This window comes from Plasmodium malariae, assembly GCF_900090045.1.
Source record: "Plasmodium malariae genome assembly, chromosome: 14".
In the NCBI taxonomy this organism is placed as follows: Eukaryota; Apicomplexa; class Aconoidasida; order Haemosporida; family Plasmodiidae; genus Plasmodium; species Plasmodium malariae.
The window spans coordinates 3228290-3253922 of NC_041788.1; the positions used below are offsets into that span (position 1 = coordinate 3228290).

Here is a 25633-nt window from a genome sequence, read left to right on the forward strand (position 1 = left end):
TAAGGGTGTGTATACGTATGTAGGTGTACATGTGAATACTTACACAATGCTCCATATTTCACAGCAAACAACTTGAAGATGCTGTATTCCATAAAATTTGCTGTTATTTGAAGATTTTCTATAAGTTTTTGGAAAGGTTTACAAAGAAATAAAAGAATAAAATAGAATATAAATCGTGCCATTATTATATAATTTAATTTTTTTTTTTTTTTTTTTTTTTTTTTTTTTTTGCATATACAAAATTTTTAGTTTGTTTTGTGTAAGAACCGTTTGTATGATGTGGATACATGTTTTAAAAATGGAGAAAAGAGAAATGCGCTCATTTTTTAGTGTTCACACGTATATATAAACGTGAATATAGTCATGCATATGGATGTGCACACGTGGGGGAATGTGTATCCACGGTGTAGTACTCCGCTATGGACATTATTACACATATGCTATATGCCAATGGTTACACATTAGTTCCCGTATATTACATATTGTTTATATCTTCCTGGACTGTCTGTAACAACCGGAAACTCCTCCACATCACACCGAATCGGGCATATATGTTTGTGGGTAAATGGGTACGTTTGTGTAAATGTTTACGTAAATGTGTACACGAGTATATATATATATATATATATATATATATAAGTTTGTGTATGTACCTATGTGCGTGTTTTCCTGTATGATACAAAAGGTAGAACCACCTCAAAGCCCCCTTTAACAGTGCTGATAATTTTTAATAAAAGTTAGACAGTATGAGGTGATAACTTACACTTTCTATATTCGCAGTTCAAAAAGGATAGCATTTTATTTTTGTAGTTTATTAAGTCCTTCAAGTGTGCATATTCCGTTTCGTTTAGAAGATAAATTTTTTTGTTGTTAATTTGAAAATTTCTAATATTGTAAGACTCTAAATTTTTCTCAAATAATTTCTTATTATTTAAAAGTTCATTGTCAATAATGTCTGTAGTTTTTATTTCAACGGGTTCTCTGATTGCATCTTTTTTCTGGAAGAAATTTCTAATCAGATCTAGTAACCTTTTGAAGAACAAATTGGTGCTTCTCTTCTTTTCGAGGTAGCAAATGTCAATGTTGTTCAGGTTTTCGTTGTATATGTCCTTGTGCTTATCGATGTGATTATTATTACCATTTTTGCACCATCCAGTGTTTTCTGTCTTCATCATTTTTTTTTTCCTTTCGCTCGATTTGTGTGCTCGTCTGTGTGCACTAGAACAAATGTCGACACTAATGTTATCGTTAATTTTTTTAATCTCGTTGTTTATCCGCGATTCTAGCTCACTTAAATCCCCAAGGTTAGCTTCTTCTCGTTTTATAAAAACGTTTTCTTCCTTTTTGTTATCCTTTTCAGTTAAATAATCATACAACATTTTGAAGTCTTTGTTATCTAGCATTTTTGAAAATTCAACTATTTCTTTATCATTATGTAAAACATGAATACCATCTGAAGTGGTGGTGTAGTCTTTTCTTATTTCATTATCCCTATTGTTGTTATATTCGTCACTGAGTGTTACTGTTTTTCGTGTATTGCTATTGCAGTTATTAGTTATGACGCATGGTCCTTTGCTATTATAATTGTTTAGTACCATGCCGACAGATGTAGAAGTAGTCATATCACCTTCTGTACCATAAGCTGTGGAGGATGTTGGAGCATTTCCCTGCTGAGTTGCAAATTTGACGTTTTTACTTCCACCTTGAGGAGTATCACACCCATCAGATGAACCACTAGGCTGGATATCTTTAATCGAAATATATTTTTTTGGTTGAAATAGAGAATTATGTGTACCTGTGTTTTCACTGAGCACTTTGTTTTCCATATCATGAATGGTTTTCACACATTTCAAATTATAATTGTGGTGATCTTGACCTTGATTATACGTGTTGTAAAATTCGGTCTGTACCTTATTTATAAAGTAATTACTATTTAAATTTTTTAAAGTGCTGCTATGCTGAAACATAGTAGCTGAGTGTATAAAATTGTATATAGTATTATTCTTTTCTATAACTTGTTTATCTAAATTTTCCTTTAAGTCGAGATTTGTAAATACACTACTTTTATCAGTCGTAAAGTCACTTATAAATTTGGCGTAATTATTATTTACATACTCAAATATATTCTGTATATTTTTTATGCTTAGAATATTTTGAGCGAAGTATTTATAGTAAAATGCTTCTCGTTCATCTTGCTTATTTACGTTCTCCGCTTTGGTCCTCATCATTGCCGTTTTGTCGTTCATTCCTTCCGAGTTATTATTACTATAGCTGTTGATGTTGCTGTTACTATTGTTATTATTAACCTTTGTGCAAAAATTTAATTTTTCTTTTTTTTTTTTCTTACTTAATATATCTAGGTCCTTTATAGCTTTGTTCTGATTTTTATTTTTAAAAATATTTTCGTCATCATTATATGGCAGTGTGGTTCTGCTTGCCTCGTCTTCTTGTTCCTCCTCTACATTTTCTTCAATTTCATTCAATCCATTTAGTAAAAAAATGCTATTATTCTCTTTCACATGATTTACTATATCTAGAATTTCATCAAAAATTGGGTCCTCTGCTTTTACGGTACTCTTTAAGCTAGCTATATTAAATTTTAGAATATTACAAATATCGTTTTTCATTTTTACTAATATATCGCCAATTAACGGATCGTCCTCTTCCGTTTGATGGTTATCTTTTTCTGCTTTATTGATCAAGTTCTTGCTTTCATCCATTTGGTTCGGTTGGCCCGGTTCACTCAGATCTCCCAGATCTGTGCCATCCAAGTTGCATCCCCTGTTACGCATGATGCTGTTGTCGTTAGTGGAGCTAGTAGTGGTGGTGGTGGTGATAGCAGTGGTAGTAGTAGTAGTAGCAGTGGTGATAGCAGAGGTAGTAGTAGCAGCGGTAGTATTAGCAGCGGTAGTATTAGCAGTGGTAGTAGCGGTAGAAGTAGCAGTGGAAGTAGCGGTAGAAGTAGCAGTGGAAGTAGCTGTAGCTGTAGCTGCGATGGAGGTGGTAGTAGTCTTGGTGGTGCTGCTTGTCTCATCGGCATTCACTCTGAATTTACTCGAGTGGGTATGTTCGGAAGCAGGAGTGTGCTTGCCATCTTGTGTTTTTGCCTGGTTTGATTTGATAAAATTTTCCTTTTCTTCATGTGTTAATAATTTCAGTTCGTCAAATGTTTTTAATATGCATTCATTAATATCAGTACTACTGTTAGTACCTTTATTGAGTTGTTCTTTTATTATGTTAATTTTGTTTTTATATGATTCTATGAAGAAGTCTAAATATTTTACTTTTCCTGTACATTTGAATCCACAGATGTAACTAAAAATACACAAACTCAAGGAAAAAAAAATAATATCTTTAGTTATATGATTTTTATTAAAATTAAAGAATATATCTATTTTTTTTTCATTTGAATTATTATTTTGACTATCTATATGATGATCTGTTGTTTTATTTTCCTTTATATTTTCTTCTTTTTCAATTTTTACTTTTTCCTCACGTATAACTGGCTTAGCTTTTACCATTTTCGCTCTCTGAGCAAACTTAATAGTTGATGCTGTTTCGTTCAGATATTGAAGTTTCGATGACAAGGTACATATAAGTATGCTTTTACAATTGTTTCCTAAGCTATCTGACAGTACTCTAGTTAATTTGGAATCCCTATAAGGAATATGAACAACATTGACATTATGATTCGCATCATATTTTGCCTTCTTCATTGTAGTAGAATTTTGTTTTGGACCATTATTTCCAGGTTCATGTTTATCAGATAAATGTTCATCATCCATTGTTTCATCTTTACTCTGATCACTATTTGGAATATGGACCTTTTCTAAATTATGCTTTATTATCATCATCTCGTCTGCTTTATCATGACTACGTTTTTCTATCATTTTTTCCTTTATCTGCATAACGGCTAAAGCATTTATAACTTTGCTAAGAACTGTTAAGCTTTTATTAATCATAGTAGTTTCTATTTTAACCGATCCAGTAGCTTTCGTCTGTTTTAGTCTTTCACTACCTGCTAAGTCTACTAGACAGAGCTTACCACATCGTATAGTATTGGTTTCATGGATATATCTATTTATTTTGATGATAAAAATTAGATGGGATCTAGATGATGCTTTATTCATATGAGTAAAAGCAATTTTTCTATTATTAACACCTTGTTCTAGATAATATAGTGCACTAATAACATTTTCTATCTCGACCTCTTGCAAATTTTTTATGACAAATTCATTTTTGTTTGAATCAATCATATGTACTGATAAATTGCTTTCACCACTTATTAAATCATATATCACTTCATTGTATATTTCTAAAATGGACAAGGTAACAACAAATTCTTTTCTTCTTTCTTTTTCTACCAATCCTCCGCTGTTTTTATATCTATGAAAATTTATATAATTGAAAATGTAATTAATACATAGAGTTATTAAGCCTATATTGTTTGGTTCGTTCGTGATACAGTTTGACAGTTCTTCGTACGTTATGGCCATATTATGACCATCTTTACTACTTTGGTCATAGGCATCCCCTGTGTTAATGTATCTATTACGTGTATTATGCAAGCTATGCGTACTATGTGTACTATGCGTATTATCTTTATTTTCTGTACATAAATGGAATAGGTTATGTAAAAATTCAAAATTGCCTAACATTGTATATGTCTTTCCACTGTTTGTTTGACCATATGCTAATATACTACAGTTTATACCTTGGAATATATTTTTTATGTTATTCTTAATATAATCGTTGAATATCATCTGATTGTTATTTTCTATATCGTACACTCGATCATACGTGTATTCAAAATTTACAGTGCTCTTCCCTCCCAAATGATAGGTATCTATTACTAGTTTATTGTAGGATACCTTTTTTATAACATCCGTGCTTTTATCATTAGTTATGTTTGTTTCAATCCCTTCGTCTTCCTTCCCCCTAGATGTGTTTTTAATCCTACATATAACATTAATGTACTCTTCTATATTCTTACTTAGTATAACATCTTCGAAATATTTTTCTTTATTTTTTTCAATGTCAGCGTTTACCTTTTTTTTCTCCTCGATGTTGTTACTAACATACCACTGATATAAGTCTTTATGCACGTCTTTATGAACATCTTTATGCACCTCTTTATGCTTGTGCGCTTTATTTCCTTTGCTTCCGTTTCTGGCTTTTGAACTTGGTAGGGCATGGCTGTTTTGATTCTGTTTCTGCATGCGGTGCACCATGATACTCCTATGGTATGCGATGCCGTCAGGTCACTGCTGTTGCTACTGTTGATAATGTTATGGTTGTTATTGTTACTATTACTGTCGATATTATTTTATTTAAAAAATTTTTTTTTTTTTTTTTCTTCCAATAGTAGAGGTAATTTGTCTACTTTATTTCAATCGTATTTTAAGATTTATGCAACTAAGTTTATACATACATATGTGCACACATAAGAGGACGCAGAAAGGTAGAGGTACCGAGTACGCGTGCGTGAAAGCCCTAGCAGATGCGACCGTTGAGCGCTATTTTGCAGTAAATGTATATATAGGCATATATGTACCCCTATACGTATATATACATATATATATATATATATATATATATATGTATATATACGTATAGGGGTACATATATGCCTATAAATATGTGGAATACCCCCAAAGTTCACAATTTTTGGGCTTCCGAGGAATGCCCTTTTTTATAGTGTCTGTTTTGCCAACAGCTCTCGTTTTTTTAGCAGTTCTAAAATTATCCTTTTTACGTGATATGAACAGGGGGAAATAATGAGTGAAAGTAATGAAATATGAACTCCTAAAGAAATTGAAGACGTTTATCTTTTGCTCTGTTTTGGCTCATTTTACGCAAGTTTAATCGTTTTTCGTTTTTTCGTCTCTTCTTTTCTTTGTACTGCTGTTTGTACCTTTCTTTTTTTTACGTTTCTTTTCTAATTTTTCTCTAATTTTTGCTAATTTTATTCATTTATTTATTTTTTTTTTTTTATGGAGACTTCTCCCTTTTAAGGCGCGAGTGAATACATGTGTTACTATGACTGTCTTTCATTAGTGAAGTTGAGAAAATTCAATATTGACCTTTTTTACATAACACCATGTAAATATGCACAGTTATAGAGAAAAAAAAAAAAAAAAAAAAAAATCCTATTTAGTTTCTACGTTATCGCGTCTTATAGTTCATTCCGTCATCATGTAATTAAAATTTGTTTTACATATTTGTGTATATATTTATGTACATACCAATATAAAACATGTGCATGTTCATATATTATGAGGAGAAAAGTAATACTTCTACCGCATTTCACTTTTGCGATGAATTCTCATGCGTACAGACAAGCACACATGCATAAACATACATATATGTTTATATGTATGTATATATATACATATATATATATATATATATATATATATATATATATATATTTACATTATACTCTATGTGTCCATTTTTACTCTAATTTTGAAAAAAAAAAAAAAAAAAAAGACGGAAGGTACATCCCTGTATCCTTGTACATAACGACTTAATAAAAGCATTTGAAAATATAAGAAGTAAAATAATTTTTTTACGAGAACTGAAAAAATAAATAAATAATAAAAAAAAAAAAAAGAAAGGTACGTTTTACCATCTTAAGGAACATATATATATATATATGTATATGATACCTTTTTAAAATGTAGCATGTTATATGCTATGTGTTATGTGTATGGCTTCCCGGTTCTGCCTTCTTACTTGCTTATCATTCGAGGTGATGTTTGAACTGTTACTTGAGGCGTATAATTATAATTTTCCCTTTGAAGAAGTAAAACAAGCTGTTAAAACAGCTTATCAAATTGTTGTGCCAAAAATATGTATGTGTATATGTATGTTCGTATATGGTTGCACTTGGGTGTATATGTGTGTACATGTTTACGTGTGTCTATATGGAAAACGTTTTTACTTCGAATAAAGGCATATTTTAAAAGTTAGAGCATTACATATGCGATATGGTGTGATATGAATGTTTATCTTCGTCATGTGAACTTGTCGTACGAAAGAGTAATTACATGAGCCTTCATAAAGCCTTTCATGTGTTATACTTTACTTTTTTTTGTTTTCATTTTTCACTTTATAATCTTTATTTTTTATATTTTAATTTTTTTTTTTTTATTATCTTTTAAAAGCATTTCAATCAGTGCACCAACATACAAGTATACATTTCGTAATTACTATTTCTCAATTTTTGAGCGATTAGTAAAATTGACGGAAAAAGGAAAAGAATGCTATTTTTGTTAAAAAAAAAAAAAAGAAAAAACAAAAACAAAAAAGAAAAACAAAAAAGAAAAACAAAAAAGAAAAAACAAAAACAACAATGTACTGTTAAGAAGCATGATGTAGTAACAGCACTTTCAAAATACTCTTTTTTTGTGTGTTAAAAATATATTTGAAATATAAGTAGCTTCTACATAGGTGAACTGTTGTCATTTCTTTTGTCGCTTCCCGCACGTACATATATTTGTGTATACGTGAATGTATATCCGTTTGCTTATGCAACGTGAGCCCTTTTCCTTATTCAGAGTGAGGAATCAAGCCAGATGTGATGTACATAAAAACATGAAAATTTTGCTGAATATCTGCTCTGATAAACACTTCTACAGATATTGTAAGCATGTTTATAAAAAATGTAAATATGCATATGCGGAAGTTTTAAAAAGTAGGAAAATTTATAATTTCATCTAATAGGCACATGTTAAATACGCTGAAAAGGTAGTATTTTTTTTTTATTTTTTTTTATTTTTTTTTTTATTTATAGAAAATTTTTTATCTTTGAATTGTTATTCGAAATTTACAAAAAGAAGAAGTAACATAAATATAAAAGAAAGATACAAATAAGAAAAATAAAAATAAGAAGGGTAATCGTAAGAAAACCAAATAAAAGAAATATGCGTAGATGCAAATTAAAAACATTGCAGAAATAGAGTAGTAATTGAATATTTAGGAAGGAAAAAAAAAAAAAAAAAAAAAAAAAAAAAAAAATTTATCGTCCTTTTTAAGTATTTCCATTTACATATGAAGTATTTCAAACGAAAGAATGATTATGTGTTAAAAAATGATTAAATGTACATATGTATGAATTTACGTATGTACGTATAATCGTGTAAGCGCATGTACATATTGATAGAAAGGACATCCGCATTAACTAGTAGCAAATTTTTTATTATGAGCCATAATAAATTTGAAAAAAGAGGTAAACAAATATAAGAAGAGGAAAAATTTTTAAAAGTTGACAATAAAATAAACAGTAATTAAAGAAATATGGATAAGCACATGCGCTTACACAGAAAAGGCATACGAGAGTTCGTACATTTCATGAAAATCTCACTTTGTTTATAGTCGCATTTATAACATATGTATATATATATATATATATATATATATAGATATAGATATAGATATATATAGATATATGCATAGTATGTATGTATCTATTAATATATATTTATATATACACACAGCCGCGTACACATGAGTCCTCTTCAAAAGAGGAATTTTAATAAGCGAAAAAAAGGGTATTTTTGTAGCAATGCATACTATAAGTATGGGATTGGCGTATTTTACCTTTTTGCTATTTGATCCATACATGTTTCCCTTTAAATGCTTAATATTTTATTTTTTGTTCATTCAACTATAGAGAAGCATTTAATTTTTTTTTATTTACCCGTTTAAAGAAGTCTTTAAAGGGATATTTTTGTTTATGTGCCATTTATGAATACACATACGCGTAATTGTACACAGACAAATACATGGGCAAATACATTCACAAATAAATATACAAATACATATTAAAATATGTACACCCATATACATATACTTACATACTGATACCCATACTTGAATTTATGTTTATGAAGGATTACATTTTCGTATGTATATATTTTTTTTTATTTTCAAATGTACCTGTAAAAAACCATATGGTGTTACTGTTACAATGATGTTTATTTAATTTGATTCAAACTGATTTGTTTTAATTGGATTAATTTTTTATTTCTTTTTATTTCTTTATATTTTATTTTTTTATTCATTTTTTATCCATTTTGTATATATATATTTTTTTTTTATTATATTTATTTTTTTTTTATTATATATATTTCTTTTTTTATTTTGTTCTATAATCAGTTGTAAAATTCGTATTTGGTACTTTTTTTTTTCTTTTTTTTTTTTTTGGTGTAAATATACAATAATATGCATATATATGAATTTTTCATTTTTTTTACAAAGTTTTTCTTTTTCCTTTTTTTCATTACTTGACAAACTGTTAAGTGAAAATAGTGAAGGAAGTTATTAAGTATTTTTATTTTTTTTATGCATTTTTTGTTTTAATTTTACTATTTTGTGCCATCACTTCGTTAATTTTTACGCCATTTTTTTTTTTTTTTTTTTAATTTTACTCCATTTTTTTTTTTTTTACGCAATTAATTTTTCATTTTTATATCGTTTTCTTTATTTTTTTACCATTTCTTTTATTTTTTGTTATATATATATTATCATTTAATTGAATTTTAGTACTTACAATTTTTTTTAAATTTAAGAAATATACTTGTGCACTCTGTCTATTTGCTTAATTCACTTTAAAGGTAGGGAAAATATACTAAAAAATGAGAAATTAATTGGATCAAACAATTGACACATGAGGAATGATGAAATGCACATCTGATACTCTTATGCAATAGTGTATAAGCTAAGTGTAATTTTGTTTTCCTTTTTTCCTTTTTTCCTTTTTTTCCTTTTTTTCCTTTTTTCCTTTTTTTCCTTTTTTCCTTTTTTTCCTTTTTTTCCTATTTTTCCTTTTTTTCCTTTTTTTCCTATTTTTCCTTTTTTTCCTTTTTTTCCTATTTTTCCTTTTTTTCCTTTTTTTCCTATTTTCCCTTCACCCTCTTCCTTTTCGCAGATGCTATTATTTAAAAAAGTGAATTCAAAGGTGTTAAGCATAAATAACTATTTACAGAAGTGAGTAAATATGTATATATATGTGAGGATATACACCCACAAACATACCTATATTAACGCGCACATACATATATACACATATATATATGTATATGTACATATGTTTATGCTCACAAAATCGTTTTAAAAACGTGAAGATAAAAAAATTGCGTGTGTATATTATGTATGTTCCATCGCGTGTGCATTTTTGAATAGCCATCTTTACGAAAAAAGTTTTTCCCTTGACACATTATTTCGCTTCGTCATATTACCACTAGTCAGTTTGCATTTGCATCTCTTCATTATTTTCATTTGGCCATTTTTTTCTTCATTTCCTTTTTGAAGATATTTAGAATCAAACCAGTTTGAGAAAAACCTAAAAGAAGCATTGAACAACAAAAATTATGGAGTATCAAACAGCCTTTTGTATGATTTATCCATCTCAACATATGATGCAAATTATTATAAGAGAGTCCTCAGTGAGGTTTTCAAGGCTATTCAAGAAAAGCCGTCCAAATGGAGGAGAATTTATAAGGTTAGTTTTATGTTAAAAATTTATGATATTTACAGTTATAATAGCTGTGCAGTGTTTATTGTGTCGTTTGTCGTGATATGCTAGTGCGTTGTATGTGTATGTCTGTTTATTTACGCGTTTGAATGTTTATTTTTGTTCGTTTTTGTCCATTTTTTTTTTTTTTTTTTTTTTTTCTTTAAAAAATTCTGACCTGTTCATGCATTTTTTCCTATTCATTAATTTGTTATGTCTTTTGGCTCATTACGTATGCAGGGGTTAAGGTTGTGTGAATACGTAATGAAGAACGGGTGCGAGTATTTTATAAGTGACGTAAAAGAAAAAGAGGAGTTGATTAAGAAACTAACCCATTTCACTTACTTAGAAGATTTAAGAGACAAGGGTATAGGAATAAGAGAAATTTCGAATAATATATTAACACTTCTTAAAGACAATAAATTTTTAAAAAATGAAAGAATAGAAGCAGCTAAATATGCAAATTTGTGTACAAATATTGAATCAAAACCAATTGAAAAAAAAGGATTTTTCTCTAATAGAAGAAAAAAAAAAAAACAAGGAAAAAAAAATTTTTTGGAGCATAATAAAAGAAATTTTATGGACACAAGAAATGCAAAATATAATCAACAAAAAAGTATATTTGATCAAATAGAAGAAGAAAGAAGTATGTTAAATAAATATACAAATGATACATATGGTGATCATAATAATACCATGCATAGAACAAGAGATAGGAACAAAGATGATGCACAACATAAATCTAAGTCGTCATCTTCGTCCACTTCGGATTCATCCGTTGATAGCAGTAGTAACAGTAGTAGTAGAAGTAAAAGCAGTAGAAGAAGCAGAAGCAGTAGAAGAAGCAGAAGCAGTAGAAGAAGCAGAAGCAGTAGAAGAAGCAGAAGCAGTAGAAGAAGCAGAAGCAGCAGAAGCAGCAGAAGCAGTAACAGTAACAGTAGTACCGGTACTAATAGTAGCAGCATATCAAATAATAAAAAAAAAAAGTCAAAAGGAAAACATAAAGGACATAGTTATAATTCCTCTATGAAATCATCAAAGTATTCTCGTTCATCATCTCATACAAATTCAAAATCAAGATCCTCGTCTCATTCTCATCTCAGGGGAGTTTCTCGTAAGTCATCGGGTTCATCAGGTCATAATTCTATTAGTTCATATTTATCTCGATCATCATCTGGACCATCACGTTATTCTTCTGCATCGAGCAATTCTAGTTATGCTTCGAAGAGGAAACTGCATGCACGGGATAGCAATCATAGGGTTAGAGAGCATAGGAAGGATAAATCGGCAAGGCCACGTTGAGGGAGAAGTGCTGAGATGGGAGGGAAAAAAAAAAGTATACCAAAATACCGTAATACAATACCATACGATACCATGTTAAATGCAGATATATTTTATGTAAACGCCTCCTTTACTCTATCCCGTTAAAAAACATCTGTACGCATTTAGAAGGACAACTGTTAATACCAAATAGGGAGGGAAAAAGAGAAGAACAGACAAATTTAAGTTAAATACAAAATTGCACTTAATATATTCGAACTGTTATATATATATATATATTTTTTTTTTTAATAATAATAATAATGTAATAAAAAAAAAAAAAAAAAAACAGTTCGAATATATTATGTACAATTCAGGAGGTTTTTAAAAAGAACCATGAAAAAAGCATTTCAGGGGAATAGAAGTTTACGCATTTGCGTCTGATATAAGCAATTACTTCTTTATATCTTGAAGAACAATTGAGGGTGTGAAAATAATCATAACAGCATGTGTTTTTTAGGATGTACAGACGGCCAGTCCGTAATTACGCGTGCACCGACATATCTGTACGTATGTGTATATATAGATATATTAACAGATATAAGGATAGATAGATATATATATTAACAGATATATGGATAGATATATAGATAGATATATATATTAACAGATATATGGATAGATATATAGATATATATATTAATATATATATATATATAGATAGATGGATAGATGTAGACATAGAGATATACCATGGGAGGTGCCTAATCATATTGTACCTTTTTTTTTTTTTTTCTCGTTTTTAAAAATGCACTTACACAGTACGTTTCAGAGCATAAAAAATTGGAAGACCACATTTAGCAGTAATAATTTTTGAAGCAATTTTTTTTTTTCCTTTTTGTTAATATTATAGCAAATGTATTGTTTTTCTCATTTATCTTTAAATTTACCGAAATGGAGAAATTAAGGGGAGGGTGATACATATATACGTAACGTAGATGTAATGTACTTACATATATGCAAATGTTTAACATTTTAAATGTTCATTTTAAACTTGCCTTTTTTATATCACGTTCGTTTATTTAATGATATACGCATCTGAGGAGTAACACTTCACCGACATCACAAGCACAGTGTTTTAGTTAATATTCGAAAGCTCGCATGTACGCACAATACGTATATACATATATATATATATATATATGTATACGCACATGAGTATATATACATATAAAGTATATAAGTGCTGTATGCGTAATCCCACCACACCCTCCAGTACCTTTGAACAGTTATGTCCACCGTTACAATGTATACGTTTAAATTTGATTGTTAAAGGGCAGCTTAATTTTTAACCCCCCCTTTTATTAAAAAATGCATGTTACATGGGTTACATTATTTTATTTTATTTTACTTCATTTTGTTTTATTGTGTTTTATTTTGTTTTGTTTCGTTTAATTTAATTTAATTTAATTTAATTTTTTTTTTTTTTTTTTTTGATTTTTCCATTTTAAAATTTCTTTATTTAATCTTGTACCATATTTTACCCATTTTGCTTTATTTTAATTTATTCATTTATGTATATATATATATATATATATATATATATATGCATAGAATATATAAATATACGTACGTATAGTACATACATGTATGTATATATATTGAATGCACATATATTTTTTTTTTTTTGTACTTTGAAAACCGAACTTTTTAATTATTTTTTTTTTTTTAATTAATACAGCAAAATTAAAGTAATTTCCAATGCAACAACTAATGACAAGCGATTTTAGCAAAATTATTCTGCGTACTGAAATGGCGCGTTGGAGCTTATAATATATGTACAAATGTATATACAAATGTATGTACATATGTATATATAAATTTAATGTATACATAATATACATATATTATATGAGTAAGTATATTTATTTATTTTGTTTCCCCCTTATTTAAGAAGAAGTTTATTGTCCTTTTAAAATAAGAAGCTATATAATTATTGGCTGTTAATAAAGCGTAATAACCGTACTTCGTTGAAATTTGGTACTATTTTGCGCGCGCTTAAGCTTTACATGTATATACAAAATTTATTCAACCAATTCTGCTACTGAGGTATATAAACTTATTAACTAATGCCTGAATAGCGTTCTCTTACGTACTTGGAAACAACCAAAGGTGCGCCATAAAATTGGTAAAGTATAAAATTAAGAGGTTCACTATTATTTCTTATCATATCATACGTGGTGTCTAACAATGGGGGAATTGCTATCCATAAGGAATTTATTTATTTGCTCACATGAGAAAAGCGTTGATGAATTGAAAAAAGCAATGGAGGGGTTAATCGGTAAGGCGGAAAAGGAAAGTGAGAAAAAAGAAAAGGAAACTAATGCGCTAACAAATGAGCAAACAAATGAGCAAACAAATGAGCAAACATATGAGCAAACATATGAGCGAACAAATGAGCAAACATATGAGGCAAAAAAATACCATATGATAGAAGATTACCTGGATGCAAATAAAAATAACATATTACATTTTGCTATTTATGGAAATAACATGAACAATGTAAAATTTATTGTCGAAAATACAAACTTAATAAATAGTATTAACAATAATAAGCAGAATGGTTTAATTATAAGTATACTAAATAAAAATAATGATATTAGTAAGTATTTAATTGAAAAAAATATTGATTATAATCAGAAAGATAAACATGATGCGAATGCATTACTATACAGTTTAATCACTCACAACTATGAGCTTTTTCATCTACTTATAGAGAAGCCAAATATAGATATAAACATTAACAGTTTTGATAAAGGAAATTTAATAAGTATTTGTATATTTGAAAGGAATGTAAAAATATTAAAAAGACTCTTTTGTAAAAATATTTCACCCGATGTGCAAAAAAATGTATATCCTCATCCCCTTGTTTTTATTACATATTGCAATGATAATGATTTATTATATCTTTACATAACTTATTCGTTATATTATTATACAAAAAATGAAATATTATGTCGAATAAATAAAATAAATTTTGATGAAAATACAGACAAAGTAAATATTGATCTAGAGAATAAACATATTATTGGCTCTATTTTAAACGATGTAAAATATAACTTAGCATCATTTAAAAATTTGCTAAATATAACTGATGAAAATGGCACATCCCTTGCAGATTTATGCATGCATGGTAATAACACTTTAGGTAGGAGTATTCTTTCATACTATGGAGGTCTCGACTGATGATGTTTCTTTAAAAGTTCACGTATAACACTTTACAATTTTTATCAAGTTTAGGAAGTGATATGTAGAATTGGATTTTCTCTTTTCATATATGAAGTAAGAAGTTTTTCTTGATGATAAATCTACTTAGGCATAAATTACTTGCACGTATATTTTCCTGTATGTGAAATTGCATATATACACGTACAAGAGTATATGTGTGCATTTTTTCGCATTTCCAAAAGGGCTACCCTTCGTGGGGATAAGGAGGATGTTCTAATGCATATTCCTCCCTCTACAATATTGTGTTAAAATAAAATAAAACAAAATAATATCGCCTTTAGCGATTTAAATATATAAGCGTTACACTTTGATAATTAAATATACCATTAATCACCATTTTGAATTTTTTTTCCTTACATGTGCATGTTTTTTTTTTTTTTTTTTTTTTTTTTTTAATTGTTTCATTTCTTTGCAATTTTTATTCAGTCAAAAAATTAAGAGATAAAGATAGTAATAATCATAGTGACCTTTATAAATTCAAACGGATCGGAAATTTTTTTCAGAAAAATTGTTTACATATGTTATAGGGAGAATGTGCCTATATTTCCCTGCCCTTCTGTTTTATACGAAAAGGGATGAAGGGGAAATTATAATGTGCACACCTGAGTTATGCACACGTGCTTATTAAAAGATTGTAGATTTTCTTTTTCATAGAAAATTGCCAAAAAGCCTTCAGTGTTTTGAAGATGTAAAAACGAATCACTCTGTTAAATCGCTAATGTGCTAATTTATTAATTTGTCGCTTCACCGTTTTTCTGCTTTTTCCTTTTGCTTCTTCCCCCTTTTGCTTCTTCACCCTTTTGCTTCTTCCCCCTTTTGCTTCTTCACCCTTTTGCTTCTTCATCCTTTTGCTTCTTCAATATTTTTTCACTTCATCCCTTTTTAAAAGTCCGTAAAGCTGATGTGTTCAAAAAAAAAAAAAAAGGGGAAGCAAAATGGGCGTGAATATTTCACGTGTTATCTGGCTTTTCCTTCTTATGTCCCTTTTTGAGGGCTACAAAATTATCGTAAAAGGAAATTTGACAATATTTCCGTCAAACGAGTTAATAGACGGAATAATTATCCACTTATCTTATAAATTTATAAAATACAGAGTACATGCACAAGGAATACATTTAAATGTCGACTTTGAAAACACACACACTGTTAAGGACTTAATCGAAAAGTACAAAAATATGAGTAACTTGCACTGTAATTTAAGTAAAGAAAATGAAGAGAAAGATATAATTGAAGGCGACATATTAAGAACAAATAACTGTGTTATTTTTATAAATATAACATACAAAGACAATTTAAAACATATTTATGATTTTATGGAATATTTACATTTAAATACAAGCGCAACTGCGTTAATATTTATTTGTGATAATTTTTTGTATGAAAATGAAATATATAACCCACATGAGGATTTAAATTTAACCATTATTCATCCAAGTATATTAACATATTTAATTCCGTATGATTTAATCTCCCATTATGAAAAAACAAATTATGATAAATATACTTTTGAGTTATATTGGGGTGTACAGAAGAAAACTGACCTTGTTCATATTATTTATCACTTAGATTTTGGAAAATATTTTAATTACACTTTTTTTATTTACATGAAACATTTTTTACTAGAACTAAAAAATTATTTAACATATGAAATTCAATTTAGTATACATAAAAATTTCACAATAGACCCTCGCTTTTGTTTTATTCGAGATTCCTCCTACTGTATTAGCAAACCTGATTATGTGAACTCTAACGTTGTAAGGGAGGTGGTAGAACAACAAGTAAGAAGTTTATGTATTTATGAGTTAACTGCAGTTGAAAATGAAATCGCTAAACAACTGGATCAAGAGAATGATATACTTTCTAAAGCAGAATATTATGAACAGGTCAGAAATTTCCCAAATACAGCTGCTGGTGATGATTATAATTCTGAACATATCATTAAAAAGAATAATATTTTGTTAAATAAAAAAAGAAAAAACAAAATACAAAAAAAAACATTCAGTGAAAAATACATCCATTATATAAATGCACTATTCGATTTCGGATTTGAAAAAAAATTTTGTTCTAACGGATCCAACGATTTAACTAAAAAATGTTCAGACAAAATTTTGTCTCTTTTACATGTACCTGTTAAGGAAGTTGATAAATGCTTTTTGAAAAATTTCCATACTTACATGAAGAATATGATAAAAAGTAAGTTCTATGTTTATTCAATAACAATTAATGATAAAACCTATAAAATTAAATTGAATAAAGATATCAGCATAAAGTTAATTTGCTCTGCTTTTAAAATTATGCCAAAGCGGTGTGTAGATTACCTGATGGAAGAGCCCAATTTGCCTGACCCTGCAATGAGGTGTGTCAGAAAAAAAAAAAAAAAAAAAAAAAAAATATATTGTGCATTAAATGCAACTGTAATATAATTGACATGCGACCCATGTAACAAAAAATTAAGTTGTCGTCATGTAAGAATATACAGCATATTTCACTTTTTTTTTTATACTCGTATATTGCCCAGATAAAAAACCCCTCTTAACACTGGGCTTATGTTCAACATTGATAATTTATTGAAGTATAATAATGTCCATTCGACATTTCACTTTACGGCACTAATAATACAAAAAACAAAAAATTAGTCTATATTTTTTTTTTAACTTTCTTTTCTTACTGTAGAAAGCATAGTCACGAGGAATTACTTTCCTTTTACTTTCTTCTTATCGTAATTCTGGCCCACATTACGGGAACGTTCCTGAACTATTTGTAAATATGCGAGTTAATTTATAAGTGCATAAGCACGTACACACATATACATAGATACTCAGTTATACTAACGTATGCAAATTTCTCTCCGCCCGAAATAAATAAACGAATGCTTGAACGCGTGTGGGCGGTTTATTTATGTGGATTTTTTTTTTTTCTTTTTTTTTTTCTCAATACAACTACGAGTGTGAAGATGCAAATAAATTTACAATGCTTTGAATTGTTAATGTGTGTGTTTGCATTAATTAAGAAAGGGTCAAGCATAATTATAACATATTGTACCACATTATAGAAATGGCACATGTTTTTTTAAGAATATTTCAAATGATATATGTTTGCCTTTTTATTCATTAAAATTATATTTTTTTTTTTTCGTAGAGTACCTCATTACATCGATGTTTACGAAAAGAAAAAATAGCGTAATTCAAAAATTAACCATTAATATGGTGTTATAATGAACTAATCAGAGGAGCAACTACAAAAAAAATGAAAAAAAAGAATTATCCAAAACGTATTAAAAGGGTTAATAAAGTAAAGGTATCCTTTTACTATTCTAAAGTAATTTTTGATATTACATTTACTTCTAAACTTGATTTGATTGAAGTGCATGTGAGAGACAACAGCAAAAAATAAAAAAAAAATAAAATACAGAATTGTTTCCCTTTGCTATCCCAATTGAGGAGGAACAATAGAAGAACAAAGAAAGTTTTTTTTGTTCTTTTTTTTTTTTTTTTTTTTTTTTTGAGACCATACAAAGTTGAGTAGTACAAAACGAAATACATATTTTGGAAAAAAAAAAATTTTATATTTGAATATTTTAAGGTAAATATATATAGAAGGGATCGTTTAATTTTTTTTCTTAAGAACCAAATCCTTTTTTTTTTTTTTTTTTAACATGCATTCTACAAAGCTGTGTGTATTATTATTTTATTCTTTTTCGTTTTTCAGTGCATTCTATATTTTTAAATTTTGTGCATATATATATACGTATATATACCTGTATATGTTCATTTTTTTTTATAACTTTTTAACGTTTTACATTCTTAATAATTTTTAAACACATAAATATAATAATCAAATTTAATAATATGAGCCTCTGTTTTATATGGGTTGTCACTTTGTACATTTCGTATTATTTGTTCAGGAGAGTACTAATTCACGCGTTTACAAGTATAAAATTTGTGAGATTATGTATTAACCTTAACTTGTCACCAACTTTTTTTTCTTATTTTATTTGCTTTATTTTGCTGCTTCATTCGTTTGCTTATGAAAGTGCCACTTGTGAAGGCACCTGTCAATTTTGTGTAGTCCCGTATATGTAGAAAATAAGTGGTTAGATGGATTGAAAATTTTATGAACTAGTAATAATACATACGTATATGAAATATTAAAGGAACATTCTGCCTATTTTTTTGTAAGTACACTCTATGGAGGGGTCTCAGTAAAATGTATTAACGCGGACATACATACACTTATACATATAAATACGTATAAGCGTATTATTGTGTTTTTATACCCCCTACTACATTTCTTTGACAAACATTTTAATATTTTCAAAAATACACGCACGCTTTTAATTTTCATAAAAGTTCATGAATAAGCAATAAAAAAAAAAAAAAAAAGGATACAACGATGGTACTGTTAAACCCTTTTTGAAAACATTCTTATTTTAATAACTAGTCATATATATTAGTGAGAAATGTACATTCCAGTAATGTTAATTTGTTCTCTTTTTACTGCTAGCAATTTTTTTTTTAGTACATAACTTTGTTTCATTTTAGACAATAAGAGATTCAATTTAAACATAGTTAGCCAGCGTCAGCTTTTTTTCTGTGTAAATTTTCAAAAAAGAAATTTGCGGAAAATTTGTTCGTGCTGAACAATTTTCGTAGTATTTACGAGGTGTATATTTGATCGATCCATAGATTTTCTTAGTAGTTATTGTGCTCATTTACCTGAGTACATATGTTAGCCTATATTCACGTATGTGTGTATGAGCTTATGTATGTATATGTATATATATATGCTACATATTCGCGACCTCCCTTATATACATAGATACCATTACGTATTAGCATAGATTAAGCATCCCTCAAAGTATTAATCAGTACCTCCCCATAGTGCCCACCATCACTCAGTACTGCTCACCGCCATCCAGTACAGCCTCCCATTCGAATCCTCACCCACTGGAAAAAATGAGAAAGGAAAAAACTTTAAAGGTTAGTATTGATGAGATAAAGAAATACTGTCCATTTGTTAAACAAATTCATCTGTTTTACAAGAGTAATGATAATAAGAACAATGTTGTTTTATCAGTAATGTCAAATTTATGTCCCATAGGAAAGGCTATAAATGAAAAACATATAATAATCATAGACAATAAGTCCAAAATAAACTTATTTAAAATTTTAAGAGGGTCTAATATAGGTCTGAGGCATCTAGTGGAAACGTGTATTAAGAAAAATGATACAATCGATAATGTGGATAATAGCATTATAGGAAATTATAAAAAAAGTGGAAGAGGAGAAGAGAAAGGACATTCAGAATTTGCGCATAACAATGAAGGAGGAAAAGACAGTAACATACCTGCATACGAACTAATTATGAAAAATAATTTTAGTAAAACATTAACAAGGTCAGATAAATCATATGAAGCATTTCAGAAAGAGTGTTCGAACGAGTTGAAGGGACTTATAAATAATCTTTTTTTAGACAAAAGGTATAGAGTATTTAATATAATAAATAAATGCAGGAAATATTATCCCAGTGTGTATATTGAAAATAATAGGTTGTTACTCCCCATTTTTTACGAATTTTATCAAAGATATGGTTACATGCCCTGTATAGGAAACGCAGCATATAAAGTGGTAGGGTCACCCGAGTGCTCCTCGATAAGGGGAAGAGACATTGGCAGTAGTTCCATCAGAAGTAGTTCCATCGGAAGTAGTTCCATCGGAAGTAGTTCCATCAGAAGTAGTTCCATCGGAAGTAGTTCCATCGGAAGTAGTGGCAGTGGTAGTAGTGGCAGTGGAAGTAGTGGCAGTGGAAGTAGTGGCAGTGGAAGTAGTGGCAGTGGAAGTAGTGGCAGTGGAAGTAGTTGCAAACCCAGTGATGGGAGCAGGGGCCACCAGGATCTATCGGAAAGGAACGAAAGGTACTTGTGCAATTTTTTAAATGTGCATAAGGGCAGAGTTACTAATGAGAAAACAGTAGTGTGGTGTTCTAATGATTATTTGTGTTTATCGAATAATGAGAAGATAATAGATGTAGGAATAGAAACTTTGAAAAAAATTGGTAATAGTAGTGGTGGAACAAGAAATATCTCTGGTAGTCTAGTGAACCATACACACTTGGAATACATTTTGGCAAGATGGTTTAATAAGGAAAGTGCTTTATTATTTACATCGGGATATGTGGCAAATGTAGGTGCATTAGGAACATTAGGTAAACTACTAAATTTGATATATGTATCAGATGAAATGAATCATGCATCTATAATAAATGGAATTAAAGAATCAAAATGTGAGAAATATATATTTAAACATAATGATATGGTGCATCTAGAAAAAATTCTAAAAAATTTAAGAATGGAAAATGAATATGCAAATAGAAAAATTATGATAGTTTTTGAGTCTATATATAGTATGTCTGGACATATTTCACCTATTCCACAGATAGTTCATTTAGCAAAAAAGTATAATGCTTTAACTTACGTTGATGAAGTTCATGCTGTAGGTTTATATGGACGAAAAGGCTCAGGCTATTTAGAAGAGTTAAATATGTGTGATCATATTGATATTATTAATGGTACTTTATCCAAAGCTATAGGTTCATTAGGAGGTTTTATATGTGCCAATAAATTTTACATTGATGTTATTAGATCCTATTGTTCTCATTTTATTTTTACTACTTCTCTTACTCCTGTTAATATAAATACATCTGCTGAAGCTATACATATAATACAAAACGACAGAAATTTAAGAAATAAATTTCGTCAAGTAGTAAAAAAAACTAAAGAAAAATTAATAGAAAGAGGTATACATATTATAGACAATAAATCACATATTGTTGTCTCTTTAATTAACTCTGCTGAAAAGTGCAAACAAATTTGTGATGACCTGCTCTCTGAATATAACATATACATACAGCCAATAAATTACCCGACGGTTCCAAAGTAAGGCACGAATTATTTGCACAAATGTGCGATAAAATATACGTATATCTATGTGGCTGTGTTTATGTCTGTTTTCATTTTGTATGATCCATACCTTGCCAAAGGCTATGCATAGATATGCATACATACACACATGTACATAATTACATATTTTTGTGCGGGTATTCTAACGCGCTTATTCGCTTTTTCCTTAGGGGGTCAGAGAGAATTAGAATAACGCCGTCACCATATCATACCGATGAACATATTTCCAAATTATCAGACAGTTTGTATACTTTATTTAAAAGACATGAAGTTAACATGTTTGATATGAAAATAAAACTGAATGAAGTGAAACTTTAATTGTACAGAGAAACCTATAAACATAACTAGCTAGCTGGATATTTTTTTTTTTTTTTTTTTTTTTTATCATATAGCTATGCATGGGTAATTACACGTTTTTTTCCATTTCCCCCAGAAGATAATAATTTTGAATTTTTCGTACGAACATTTTTCCATGTACAGTCGCAAAATCGTTCTACAATTTTGTTCGAATTTCGCCTTGCTGAAACGTATATATTTTTTTCCATTTAAAATTGAACATGTACACCCATATCTATCTGCATACATACATGTGTGCATATATTTGTGTATGTACATTTACGTATACACATACATTTATGTATACACATACACATACATTTATGTATACACATACACATACATTTACGTATACACATACACATACATTTACGTATACACATACACATACATTTACGTATACACATACACATACATTTACGTATACACATACACATACATTTACGTATACACATACACATACATTTACGTATACACATACACATACATTTACGTATACACATACACATACATTTACGTATACACATACACATACATTTACGTATACATTTCCACATGTACATCTTTGTAGACGCATTTATATATGCGTCCATTCGAAGGCGCTTATAATAGGGAACCTCATTCAACTCGCGTGCTTCTGACCAAATAGATTGTACAGAACCAGTGTTAGATGAAAAAAAAAAAAAAAAATACAATAAAATGAAATGGTTTCATATGGAAAAAGTTTTCATAATTGCAGTGTTTACTGTTATTGTTGTTGACTTTTCATTACATTTATTGCTACGTCTTTTATCAATGCAACGTTCCTGCCATCGCTGCATCACCGTTAGGATGACTGTTAATGTTGAACAAGATTTGCTCCATTTTAAGAACAGCTATAATGTGTACATAGATCTATGCTGCTAATATTACAGTTTGTAAATAATTACATGTTGGCTAGAAATAAAGAGTAAACATACGACTATTTATTAAAAAGGTACTCTATTGTATAGTACTACACTATACTGTTTTGTTTTAATTTATGTTTTATTTTTTTCTTGGAACGATTTTTGATAAATCTATGCGATACATTGACATGCATTCGTCAGACAACAAAAGCGTAGGCACACACAATTGACACCTTTCGAAATTACAACATTGTAATTATAAGTAATGATAAGGTGTGATGATATAATGGAACAGTTGGAAATAACTCCTAACGAAATTTACACATGAAGTATCCTATTTTTATGAACGCATAATTCTGCAAGAACATACGAAATGATGATTTTTTAAAAGACAATTTACTTTTTTTACACATTCGAAAGTTTCGAATAACTGCACTTTCGAAATTGTAGTTTTAAAATGTACCAACGAAAAAGGGAAAAATGGGAAAGATAAAAAAAGAACAAATCAAAAGAACAAATCAAAAGAACAAATCAAAAGAACAAATCAAAAGAACAAAACAAAAGAACAAAACAAAAGAACAAATCAAAAGAACAAATCAAAGAACAAATCAAAAGAACAAATCAAAAGAACAAATCAAAAGAACAAATCAAAAGAACAAACAAAAGAACAAAACAAAAGAACAAATCAAAAGAACAAATCAAAAGAACAAATCAAAAGAACAAATCAAAAGAACAAAACAAAAGAACAAAACAAAAGAACAAAACAAAAGAACAAAACAAAAAAAACAATAATACAAAAATACAAAAATACAAAAATACAAAAATACAAAATTTAAATCTGTGCTATTCGAAAGTGGAATACTTTTCAGTATGCACATATTAAATTTTACAGTCCATTAGAACGACTTTGCAACGGTACAACTGTATATTTGCTTTCTTCTTTTTTTTTTCCTAATATTTACATTGTTCCTTTAAAAGTTTTTACATAAAGCTAAAAATGCTGTACCGTACAGTCTCGTGAGGTACTTTTTTCCCTTTAACGTGTTTAAAATATACATGCAAACATACAAGTAAAAATAAAATTAAAAGTATATTCAAAAAATACCAATTTCGTTGTTGTGGATGATTTTAAAAAAGAAAAGGAGAATTTTGGGTAATTAAAAATAGAAGGAAATTTAAGTGGTATTAAAATTTTGTAATGTACAAAATAATTTTTAAAAGTATTATTCTGAAAAAAACACTTCTTTGATAAAAGCTGTTCACATTTGTATTAGCCATTAACGAAAAAAAAAAAAAAAAAAAAAAAAAATTTATGATTTGTTCAGGCAAATTCCGTTAAAGTATTATTAGGCATGTTGAAATTTTTTTCTCGTTTTTCGGCTACCACGTTAAGAATTTTTTAGCACACACAATTTATACGTACATAAATATTATATATATATATATATACATACGCAGTAATATATGATGCACATATATTACTATATATGATGTGTATAGCATATAAATATATATAGTGTATAAAATATAAAAATGGCAAGAAACTGTTCACTTGCACATATACATGTGTATATTCACATTTACACATGTGTTCACATTTGTATTTATATACACCTTTAAATATAAACAGTACACGTAACCGAAAGTGACGTTTTCAAACAGACAGCTTTATAACGGGAAAAAAATATTTTCCATGGCAAATTTTAAACAGCCACAAATTCCGCATAACTCCAAAAAAAAAAAAAAAAAAAAAAAAAAAAATCATTGGATAATAAAAAAAAAAAAAAAAAAAAAAATATGTAATGTTACATTAATAAATATGAAAAATTTAAATGCACAACGTACACACTAAAATTTTATTAATTTTTTTTTTTTTTTTTTTCTGATTTGGTCATAATTGTTAATATAATATATTGAAAACTTTATAAACGTGTACATGCATTTTTAATTCACATGTGAAATAGCACAAAATGAAATATACAAATATATATTAATATATTAAGTGTAAATATATATCATATATTTATAACTTTATAAAGGCCAAAATTAAAAAAAAAAAATACATTGCTCACTAGTAAAAAAAGGAAAAACAACAAAAACGTCATTTTACCATTATATAAAGAAAATATTAAATAAATTGTGTACATATAAAATAAACGAAATATGTGAAATAAACAAAATAGATGAAATTAACGAAATAGATGAAATTAACGAAACAGATGAAATTAACGAAATAGATGAAATTAACGAAATAGATGATATTAGCGAAATAAATGAAATTAAAGAAATAGATGAAATTAACGAAATAGATGAAATTAACGAAAAAGATGAAATAAGCTAAATAGATAAAATAAGCTAAACAGAAGAAATAAGCTAAATAGATGA

General features: G+C 28.4%; 5 protein-coding genes across 5 annotated transcripts; 4 read left to right on the top strand and 1 right to left on the bottom strand.

Annotated features, from left to right (window-relative positions):
- Nucleotides 1-737: 737 nt before the first annotated feature.
- Nucleotides 738-5231, bottom strand: PmUG01_14078800 (kinesin, putative; the record flags this gene model as incomplete). The annotated part of the gene is made up of 1 exon (XM_029008385.1): nucleotides 738-5231. The coding sequence occupies one exon, from the start codon at nucleotides 5229-5231 to the stop codon at nucleotides 738-740; it is 4494 nt and encodes a 1497-aa protein (XP_028864680.1).
- A 4703-nt stretch (nucleotides 5232-9934) lies between these two features.
- PmUG01_14078900 (epsin, putative) lies at nucleotides 9935-11821 on the top strand (the record flags this gene model as incomplete). Its single annotated transcript, XM_029008386.1, has 3 exons — nucleotides 9935-9993; nucleotides 10318-10507; nucleotides 10760-11821. The coding sequence occupies 3 exons, from the start codon at nucleotides 9935-9937 to the stop codon at nucleotides 11819-11821; spliced, it is 1311 nt and encodes a 436-aa protein (XP_028864681.1).
- Nucleotides 11822-14029: 2208 nt separating this feature from the next.
- On the top strand, nucleotides 14030-15025 carry PmUG01_14079000 (conserved Plasmodium protein, unknown function; the record flags this gene model as incomplete). Its single annotated transcript, XM_029008387.1, has 1 exon — nucleotides 14030-15025. One exon carries the CDS (start codon nucleotides 14030-14032, stop codon nucleotides 15023-15025), a length of 996 nt encoding a protein of 331 aa, XP_028864682.1.
- A 1019-nt stretch (nucleotides 15026-16044) lies between these two features.
- PmUG01_14079100 (conserved Plasmodium protein, unknown function) lies at nucleotides 16045-18245 on the top strand (the record flags this gene model as incomplete). The annotated part of the gene is made up of 3 exons (XM_029008389.1): nucleotides 16045-17423; nucleotides 17741-17827; nucleotides 18206-18245. The coding sequence occupies 3 exons, from the start codon at nucleotides 16045-16047 to the stop codon at nucleotides 18243-18245; spliced, it is 1506 nt and encodes a 501-aa protein (XP_028864683.1).
- A 1777-nt stretch (nucleotides 18246-20022) lies between these two features.
- Nucleotides 20023-22343, top strand: PmUG01_14079200 (delta-aminolevulinic acid synthetase, putative; the record flags this gene model as incomplete). The annotated part of the gene is made up of 2 exons (XM_029008390.1): nucleotides 20023-22001; nucleotides 22196-22343. 2 exons carry the CDS (start codon nucleotides 20023-20025, stop codon nucleotides 22341-22343), a joined length of 2127 nt encoding a protein of 708 aa, XP_028864684.1.
- Nucleotides 22344-25633: the final 3290 nt, after the last annotated feature.